Source organism: Bacillus rossius, chromosome 6, assembly GCF_032445375.1.
Source record: "Bacillus rossius redtenbacheri isolate Brsri chromosome 6, Brsri_v3, whole genome shotgun sequence".
Classification (NCBI taxonomy): Eukaryota; Metazoa; Arthropoda; class Insecta; order Phasmatodea; family Bacillidae; genus Bacillus; species Bacillus rossius.
Window position 1 is genome coordinate 11,422,451 of NC_086334.1, and position 10,571 is coordinate 11,433,021.

At 40.1% G+C, this 10,571-nt stretch overlaps 1 protein-coding gene across 5 annotated transcripts; it reads right to left on the minus strand.

The window, feature by feature from the left end:
• Positions 1–322: 322 nt before the first annotated feature.
• On the minus strand, positions 323–6,692 carry LOC134532631 (uncharacterized). 5 transcript variants are annotated; one of them, XM_063369257.1, is made up of 5 exons: positions 6,450–6,656; positions 4,251–4,512; positions 2,688–2,823; positions 2,017–2,174; positions 323–753 (listed from the first exon to the last, which is right to left on the minus strand). In XM_063369257.1, exons 2-5 carry the CDS (start codon positions 4,419–4,421, stop codon positions 655–657), a joined length of 564 nt encoding a protein of 187 aa, XP_063225327.1. In that variant the 5' UTR covers positions 4,422–4,512; positions 6,450–6,656; the 3' UTR covers positions 323–654. The 5 variants fall into 5 exon arrangements, with proteins under 5 accessions (XP_063225327.1, XP_063225325.1, XP_063225323.1 ...); XM_063369255.1 differs by lacking the exon at positions 6,450–6,656 and adding an exon at positions 6,671–6,692 and having other exon boundaries at positions 474–753; XM_063369253.1 differs by having other exon boundaries at positions 474–753; positions 4,251–4,372.
• Positions 6,693–10,571: the final 3,879 nt, after the last annotated feature.

Here is a 10,571-nt window from a genome sequence, read left to right on the forward strand (position 1 = left end):
CAAAACAATAACTTAAGTTTGAAATTCCCACTGAAACACATCACCAATGTGGCAGCACTGCAATTTCACTCGGTGAAAGAACTCTCCACACACTGCCAATCTCGTCAGGTAGTCATAAAATGAGTGACAAAAATTTTCTAGTCACCAAACTAAACTGAAGCCCTCAGTATTGTGCACGTATGTACAAAAACTATCTTGCCAAACTCTTTAAATTAAGTTATTGTTTTGTGATATCAGTTCAGAAAAATTTTGAAATCAGTGTATGTCATAATCAAGCAGTAATCAATATGTTATTCCTGTAAAAATATAGTTTTTATATAAGAATTTTTGAGCATGTAGACTTTAATTACGAGTATAAACTTTTATATAATTGAAAAGATATAGTCCTAGGGCTCTGCATAAATTTTGGTCAGCTAATTTGTTTTACAAAAAAAAGTAATTGTCTGGATAGTAAAAAGCACTACTAGTGCAGTTTAAACCAAAAAGGTTGTTATTGATTATATTTCAAATACATATACAGTAAGGCTATTCAGTTACTTCAGCAAGTGACTGGTGTAATGAGCAAAAAGCAATTACATGTCTTGCTTAAATACATAATTTCTGTAAATACAACATTTCTTAAAGGATTTCATCTGGCTAAAACAGAAGCTCTTATTACTTGTTGACGTGCTGGTGTTTCAGAAGGGCTTGCTGGCGTGCTTCTGCTTTCTCTACTTGTTTTTTGAGACGTACAAGTCGTGCTTCGTTGCGTTTCTGTTCAACAACAAATCATTTTTATTAGCGTCATTTCATAATTATAAATAATGTTAAACTATAATTTATTATTTTGATCTAATAAGCTTTAAAATAAACCAGACACACACACACACAAACACTTGAAAGATGCAATGAGTTACTGTTGCTACATTGTCTAGATAATGTTGATTAAGGTATGTTTCTGTCCTCTCCAAGCGCTGGTCTGTTTGCCTAGTTGCAGTAGGAAGTAGTCAGCATACCACATTCAGGCAGTGAAGGCATGTGGTAGGTGAACAGACATCATTGTCTGCAGTGTTCCTTGTATATGTACAAGGAATATATATATATATATATATATATATATATATATATATATATATATATATTATATACACACCGTATTTACCCATGTACCACCCGCACATTTTTTCCGAAAAACAACATTCAAAAATCGGGGTGCGGGTCATACACGGAATTTGAGGTTTTGGACAAAAATTAAGACTGAAAAAATGGATTTATCGTACATTACAGAATGCTGGAAGCATTTATTACAATGAAAATATAAGTATCCAACCCGTTACTATCATATTGATATTGTAGCGCGGGTGAATAGCAAACAAGCAATATTGTTAACTACGTCGTGCGCCGCGTGTACAGCTTGCGTCGCCCGCTGGGATGTGCCAAGGCGGCACCGAACTGTGCCGTGCCGGACTGTGCCGACCTAGCATTCCAGGCAGCGCCGGACCGTGCCGAGCAGCATCAAGCCAGTATAATAAAATTCTGTGTTTACTTTGTTGTTACAATGACAGACTCTTTTTCCCTATTTATGCTGGCACATGTAAATGACATTATAGTGAAAAAAAAAATTTTCCTGGAGAGAGTGTTGAAAATTAGGGGTGCGGGTCATACATGGGGGCGGGTGGTACATGGGTAAATACGGTATATGTATGTATGTATACACACACACACACACACACACACAAGGTGCCGGTAGCAGTCATGTGGGCGACCTTTCTCTCCAGACAGAAGAGGGACTACCGCCATGCTCAGGAACAGCAACTCCCAAGCTAGGCCTCAGTGCTAGGTTGCAGAAAACCTCAAAGCTTTGTTTTTCTTATTCACAAAAACGTAAAGCTAGCAATCACTCCCACTGTCATTCACAACTAACAGACCCACCAACTGCAGCTATGCAACTTTGCTCTGCTCCAAACTGGTTGCGATGGAAGTGCGTACAGTGACAGAGCACCTGTTGTAGCTTTGCATTTTAGGTAGTGTAGTGACCTTCAGCATGAAGATCTTCTGTTGAAGGCCCTCCAGTTCTTTCTCTTTGTCTTCAGCTTGTTTCTGTTTCTGTTGCAACTCGTCGAGCAGCGATCGTATCTTTGTTTCGAGCCCCGACTTCCTTCTGGACAGGTCCCGCAGCTGTTTGGCCTTGGCTCCTGGAACGAGCAGCGATTCCACTCTGCGTGAGTGATGTTGCCCTCAGGCTATCATGGAGAGAACGTGAGATGATGATGATGATGATGATGCACTCCCTGTTTTCATAGAATAAGTAAATGTTTTGTTCATAACAGGTTATTTAGATAAAGTGTCAATTAGAGTACAAAAGCTCACAACAAACTGCTACTTGTAGAAATACAAAGCAAAAATGAACTGTGAGGTGGTTTGTGGGTAGTGACTGATCAGTGTGTAACTAGATGTCGAACTAGGAATGAAATACCACATGTAATAAAACAGAAAAGAAATTGCAAATAAAGAAAAGAAATGCATGTTTTGTTGTGCCAAATGATTGTCTAGACTTGTTGATGGTACGCAGCACATCTATTCCTCAGATCTTCATACACAGTACAGCTAGCTTCTGGCTGTGCCAACATCCACCTGCCGCAGTACCTGAAGCATGGCTCTGCCTCCTACCGCAACGTCTCCACGCTGTGATTCACATTCAGGCCTACCTGCTGTCAGGTCAACGGTCATCTTGCACTCTTCCATGCTTGATAAGTACTTGTTCCTGTTGGCTGCCTCGTGGGACGAGACAACGCGCGCCCGGAACTGCCTGCACCGAGTGTCGTCCACGGTCGCGCATAGGTTCTGCAAAAAATGTCTGAGCACGCACACTGACCTACCAGCACGCACAGTTAACCTGTTGCTGCGTGAGAAGATCCTTGCTGTAGGCATCGTTACCCTCTCAAGTGTACATCCTGCAACGACTTGACCTTAGTCTTATATTTATTGATACGTAATTAACATTCATGTTTCGCTGAACAAACAAAGAAACATGTACCTATGTGGGAAATTTTCATAGCTTCAAATGTTACGTAATAACACTTTATTGGTAAACTAAGTGATGGTTACACTTCAAAACAATTATTGTGTTACATTATTTTCTTGTTTAGTGTATGTTGTTTTCATCCAATTAAAAACTGAATATGTTTGAGCAATATCACATACTGTACAACTTAAAATATTAACATATGTACCATTGGTACATCCAGGATGACTTCTGATACCAGAGTGGTTAACAATAATTATAAGTTTTGGAAATGTCAACAATCAAGCAGACTTGAATTACTGAAAAATAACTGCAGTATTCAGTATATAGAAGACCCTGTTATAGTTTTCCTGCTTCTAACGTCATATTTTTTGAGTCCTAACATTTCCTCCATAGGACTATCTATTTACTTCCTGCTAGTAACGTTTCACAAATTATGCATTTGCTTCTTATAACCTTTGCTTTCTAACATTCAGTTAATGCAAAAAAAAAAAAAGTTTTCAAAATATATTTCAACACTCATCCCATCTGTAAAGTTTAATATGTAAAATAAATACTGCAGATGTAAATTGATCAAATAGAATAGTATGTCTATAAAAAATGTGAGTGTGCCAGAACACTAGCGCTACATGTTAGTGCTGGCTAATGATGTGTATTCTATATATCGAAGGTACATAACATTCGTAGTTACTTGTCTGTTTCTGTTGGACCTGTTTGGTCACTACAGTAGTGTTCATTTCATCTCTCTCACTGTTTACATCATAGAGAGAGTGAGTGAGAGAGTGGCAACATAGACTACCTGCACACTCTTTTCCATATGTGAACATCAACTTTGGTCCTGAAAGAAATAAATTGCATAGCTTTGCGGCATTAAATTTTACACTCTCTCAAAAAAAAGCACATACATCACACACACCACAAAACCCCCCCCCCCCCCCCCCCCCTTGTGCTATCTCAATCCTCTATTTGGGAGGAGTAGCTCTAGCTCCTCCACCATTGAAAGAATGTAGCTACTGGTACCTTCAACAATCCATCTAAATTCAATAAATATGTATGTGTCCACATGATGTTTAAACCAATCGAGTGTAGTGGTTAGCATATTATACTGACATGACAAACTGTGGTTCTGCAAGTTGCTTCACACACTCAGTTACTTCAAGCTACATTTCAACCACATAACATTCCAGCTGTAAACAAACATTTTATATTCTGTATTCGTATGATCAGGATGCATGCATATACTTACAACATATTCCTGAGTTAAGTCTTCAACTAGCTTCTTTTTCATGGGAATGACATCATCTAAAGTAATTATCTGCTTCTGCAAATTAAGATTTTCCAGCTTCTTTTGTTCAGTGTTTTCTTTTGCTGTAAATTGAAAGTAAAAAATGCTATATGAAACAGATATTGCAGCCATTGTAAGTCATGTGGCAAGACTGAATTTCGACTCTGATGGATGGTTTATCTTGGTGGTTGCTGATGCCTAATTGTCCGCCAACTTTGGTAACCTGTAAATAAATTAACAGTCTGTAAGGAAATATTTTTTCTGCCATTGTAAAGAGTTTGTTAGATTTTGAAGGAAGAGTACCTATTGTAGTTAGCTATCATGGTGTGACTTTAGAACATTTTTACATAGTTTTTCATGTTACGGTTCATAGACCTCCAAAACCATTAATATATTACTTTTTATGGACACTGACTTCTGCAAAAATCACTTCTAAAAACTGATTCAGAGAATGTATAAATGGAGAATATATCTGACAAGTTCTTTATTATGCTAAATAGAACCAATCTGGTAGAAATGGGAAGAGGATGTTTTCTGAAAACAAGAAAAATTGCTATAATTACCTTAATATGGCAAATAATGTTATTCACCTTAAGAGTCATAACAAAAATTTTTGTCTAATCAATTTTTGATTCCAATATTAAGTTTGAACACAGAGTTAAAGTACAAATTTCGTTACATTTCCTGCAAGGGGATTAAAAGCAATGATTTGAAATAATTAATTCATTTCTTCCTGATGTTCACAAGCAAATCTTTTCTAACTATTCTTAACGTGTTATATTATCTTAAACCTAGGACTAAAACAAGTTTGTAATCAACTATTTTTTGTAGTACAGGGGGTGAAATAAAATACTTCATGTTTCCTTAGCAACACAGACCTGTCTGCCTGCTCCTGGCCATGTTCAAATTCATGGCCATGTCATTCTAATTGAGAATGTTGGAAAAATTCTAAGAAAATGCTAGTTGAATGGAACAGAAAATATTTGAAACCTTTTACCTGTGTGAAATATGAGAAAATGTTTTAATAGGTTATTTTGTAGCTAACCTCTGTAAAGTAGTTGGATGCACACTGGCGTACAGTTTGAGGGGTTTTGGGTTATAGTCTTGGATAAGACACGGGTGTAAAATTTGAATGCAGATATTTGATAACAATGTAACGAGATCCTTCTCTTGTATGTACTTGTTTGCTGGCCATTGGCAACAGCTGTGGGCCAATAAATAAAAATTTGTAAAATATGAGAACATAGCATACCATGACACCACGAGTTTGCTTGTATGAAAGAACAGTCAACGACAGACCACCAGTGATATCAAAACACACTGCGACACTGCAATGTCACGCTGCGCAATGCTATAGCACGGCACAAACTAAAGAAAAGACGTGAGGGCGCCACCAACGAAAGTAAAAAGGGGTGGGGGTCAGAATTCGACATTGTACAGTCCTCTCGAGCGCTGCCCGGCGTCGTAAACACGTAATTCACCACAGCATCGTCTGTCTCGCACAAAGCCCGAGTTGCCTACGGTGACTCTTTCTGGGGCTACAGGGGCTTAACTACGCATTTCTGGCAACATGTTTATTGGCAAAAATGGTTGCAAATAATAAGAGCTTTCTACCCTCAAGCGTTGTAACATGAATTTTGATACATTCTGTATAGATATGCATGTTCTATTTTCATCAGAGGTTATAACTTTTAGCTAATGAGCCCAAAGATCTTAGATTTGATTCTTGGCTATAACTTGGAAATATTTCTTTCCCAAATTTAGTACTTGTTATCCTTTATACTCCATACTACAACAGGCAATGGTGAATCATCACTGTTTTACCGTATCTTGTTTGCCTCAATCACACCATCATCTCGACATAAAGATGTATGGAGTACAATCAAGACCGGTTGATACATTAAAACAAGTTGGTTGAATAATTATGGTTTCTGCCACCTTCCAATGCAGATACTGTATGTTAAAATACATGTCATTTTGAACAAATAGGCTAATTCAACCATGCAAAGATTAGTATTTGAAAGATAATAAATTGTCTTTAGTGCATATGTACCCCTAATTATTAAGACAAGCGTGCATTCATACATAGATTCATATGATACTAATCTGTAAAATGGAATATTTAATAATAAGTTAATGTAACAATTTAGAAAGTCCTACCAATATTTAGATTGGTTTTAGCATTTTTAAGATCTATTTTCAGTTTTTCTAAATTTTCTACCAACTTTAAATTGGTATCACATTTTCCCTTTGCAATATCTTGAAAGGCCCTAACTTCGGAATCCATGATAAACGAAACTAGCCTGTAACCTGTATAAATATCATTTTGCGTCAAACGTATACAGAAGTTGCTGCTATATGACATTTGAAATATTCTTCACCTTCAGTGTTGCCAACCATAAAACGATATTCGGGACCACTCACTTCTAAATTAGGCTATGTTCTGGTTAGTGACTATTTTAATAAGGGTATTATTCATGTACAATCACGAAAAAAAGTATATAGCAAATTCTCTGATGTGTAACTCAAATACCATATAGATAAATCCCATAGCGTGACAATATTAACTTTTATAGTTTTAAAGGCCTGTGCATAGAATTTAAAAATATGTGACGTAGGGGGTAGGAGGATAGAGGTCAATCAATCGGGAAATGTCTATTCTTAGTAAAGTATAATAATTTTAAAACCTACAATAGTTTAATTATTACATGGCAATTATAATTAAATTAAATGCTAAAAATTAAAATTAAAAAAAAAATTTCTTTTTTTTTTTTCCAAAAATAGTATGACGTCGACCCAGGTGTCGACCCAGCTCTCACAGCCCGTTATGCCGCGCCAACGACTTCTCCTGCCCTGTGTTTCGTGTGCGACGACAGTGTTGTGTGGCTGGAGCAGGGGGGGGGGGAAGAGAGGTTCACGCGCCAGTGAAAATTAATGTAAATACTTAAGAACCAGACGGGACGAATTGTTGTATATATTTTTTAACATTCTTATTTGTAAATGGTTTCTATTAATATTTGAAGAGTCGTGTTTTCTTTATTGTAAATTGTTTATTATATTGTATGAAACGTTATGTAGAATAAGTTCTCACGTGTTCACCGGGCGCCAAGGCCGTGGCTTCCGCCTGTGACCAATGAGCGTGTTCCGCGGGCTCGCGAGGAGGGGTGGGACGCGGGCGCTCGGTCGCGCGAGGCGGGGAGGTAGTCAGTCAGCAGCTGGGCGCTGGAGACAGCGGACGTGTCTACGAGATCGCTCCAAGACGGTGAGAACGGGCGTGGTGTCTCGCTGGAGTTCAGGTCTTGCCGAGAGGAAGTAATTCCTATCTTACAGTCGTGTTGTCATTTAGGCGAGAGGGTCACTTCGTCATTCAGTCGCGGCTTGCAGTCAGTCACTTCTTTCGTATGCGTGTTTTCTCTGGTAGTTTACGAGTCGCTGAGTTCTTTTGCGGACTGGATTTTCGCCATTATTTTTATGGTAATTTACGGGCCCTCCCGGGCACCGTGTTGTCTGGTCAGTCGTTCAGCTTAGGGGGCGAGTCATATAGAGTTCAAGTCTTAGCGACGCGGGTATTGCTCGTCACGAACGGGACGTCACGTATTTTTTCCCATACAGTAATAGTGCGCGGAACCGGGATTCGCCCTACAGAATCAGTCACAGGCGGAAACGTGGTAGCCCCTTGTAAAGGGTTTGATTTACAGTATATAAAGAACCTGGAAACTGTCTTCGAGTATGTCAATTGCTATCCTGGTGACTAAGTCCCTTGGCCACGAGGCCCGAACCCCTCTCTACCGAACAATGAGTAGCAGGCAAAATACTATCATTCAAGGGCTAGTCGGCCAGGCGACGACAAGTATAAATTAATGATTTCATCAATTTTTTTCCCCTTTGAAGTGCAATTTAAATGGAACAAAAGCAAAATCGGAGCTAACATATCAAAAGTGTCTCACATTAGTTACATATATTGACGTCGTACCGCCGAAGGCCACAAAGCCCGGCCTCCACCCGCCAGTATTGGCCCCCGCTGGTGGAACGCACCCCTCGCCGAACCAACACAAGTCAAAGGAAGCACCCTCCCGCAAGTAGCCCTAGCGCCCTGTAAATTAAACATACTCACCTAGCAAGGATGGTAGAAAATTAAGCCTCATTAAACTCATCAGGTATAATTACCCAAAGTTAAGTGCCGGGAATGGTGCGTCTTAGTGTGTGTGTTTTGGCCCCCTAAGGGCATCCCAATTCGCTAACGCAAATTCTTTCCCGTGCGGCCTGGGGCCTTAATTATAGCGGAAAACCGCGTGAGTGCATCATAGTAGTAATTAATTATAAAATGTGTAGCGAGGGGAGTGTTTGAATAATAATTAACAGTCACGAACTTGAGCCCCACTTTAGGCTGTTTTATCGGGTAATTGTGTGGCCACCAATTCAATAGACACAGAACCAGTTGGGAGTAGCCTTAAATTTAATTAAAATAAGAGTTACATGTAATTAGCACGTAAGTTTTCCAGATTATATTGTATAACGGTAAATTCGAGATTTTGGCGCGAGGGAACAATGACTCCCTCCCTGGCGCCATGTTCCCCCGGCAGTTCTTCGCTGATCGCGGTCTAAAGCGGACGTGTTCGTTCCGCGGAGTGTCATCACCTTTGTCTCACTGATCGTCATACTGGTAATTATTTAATTCTTCAAAACCCTTTTCAGTCACCTTCCGCGAGTCCCTAGACCATTTACGGTGCAGGGCTTAACCCGGCCGCTTTTCATTTCACTCCCGGGATGCGTTCATGTTGCCACGCGAGTAACAGCATAACGGACCTGGCCGACTCCCGACCACAGAACTTTTGCTAATACAACCGCGCAAACGCCTGCCGGTCACAAACTTTAGTAATTAGCAAACACATGAAGTGTCAATTTAATTAAAATAACTCGTAACCAGCTAGATTTTTTAAGACTCGTAGCCTTGTGGCCTCATAGTCTCTTAGACTTGTAGAATTCTAGCCAAATATATTTGGAGTTGATGAGACAAAAGACAGTTGGAGCCAATGACTGTAGGAGCCAATGACTGATGGAGTCACTAGACTGATGGAACCAATGAATATTGGAGCCAATGAATTTTGGTACCAATGAATATTGGAGCCAATGAATACTGGAGCCAATGAATATTGGAGCCAATGAATATTGGAGCCAATGACAAATGTTCTGCCTTTTCGATGATGGTGCTGCCTTTTCGTTGTCGGTGCTTCCAAATGTGCTGCCTTTTCGTTGTCGGTGCTTCCAAATGTGCTGCCTTTTCGTTGACGGTGCTTCCAAATATGCTTCCCTTTTTTTAATGGTGCTTCCAAATGTGCTGTCTTTTTGTTGATGTAGCTTCCAAAATGGGCTTCCTTTTTGTTAATGGTGCTGCCTTTTTGATTGGATTCTTGGTACTCTTGTAAACGTAAAAAACATGATCCGTTGATTCAGTTGAATATAATTAGCTGACGATGAGGAAGGTCGTGAGGTTCGGAAATAACTGGTCTATACGTCTGAAATTGATTATGACCCGGTCTCTCGGTCCGAAGACGCTTGGTCTATATATATGTATGGCTTTGTACATGAACGATTTAGAGGTTGCCGTCGTCCGGGGTCTCGGGCTCGAGTCCCGGTGTGGCTCCTAGTGGGAAAAGGCGGTTCTTGATCTGTGTTGTCCGGGTGGGCGCCAGACTAGCTCGTTTCTAGTCGTGAATTTGGGGTCGTGGATGTATGTGCCCCTGCGTGGCCCACTAGGGCCGGCGGCGGTGTTGCGTGAGATGATTTTAAATAAGAGACGTGGAGTTGAGGTGGTGGTGTCGTACCTTTTATTCAGAGGAGCGAGTCGTACACAATACAACACTCTACAGAGGTCCCCGGGGGGTTTTTACTTGTTATTCCGTGGCGCCTTATTGTTTGTGTTCCGCGTTACGTGGCCTCGGATGCTGTTATGTCTCAGACGTCTCACTGGGTACGTAGGTAACGTAATTTCGTAACACAAAGGCGGGACACAAAATACACTGAATTAAGGGGGCGCGTACAGGTTACGTGGCACTCGTTACTCGGGTAACGTAAGTTAGCAATACAAAATACGGGATACAAAAATACACTGAATTAAGGGGGTGCGCACAAGTTACGTGGCACTCGTTATTCGGGTAACGTACGTTAGCAATACAAAACACGGGATACAAAAATACACTGGATTAAGGGGGCGCGCACAAGTTACGTGGCACTCGTTACTCGGGTAACGTAAGTTAGCAGTACAAAATACGGGATACAAAA

What these genes read in the sequence shown, in the direction of transcription:
- LOC134532631 (XM_063369253.1), bottom strand. Translation starts at nt 6,654, where the DNA reads ATGTCATATAGCAGCAACTTCTGTATACGTTTGACGCAAAATGATATT. An exon ending in ACTTAACTCAGGAATATGTT is followed by an intron (nt 2,824 to 4,250) that starts GTAAGTATATGC and finishes CATTTTTTGCAG; the next exon opens with AACCTATGCGCGACCGTGGA. An exon ending in GACCGTTGACCTGACAGCAG is followed by an intron (nt 2,175 to 2,687) that starts GTAGGCCTGAAT and finishes TGCTCGTTCCAG; the next exon opens with GAGCCAAGGCCAAACAGCTG.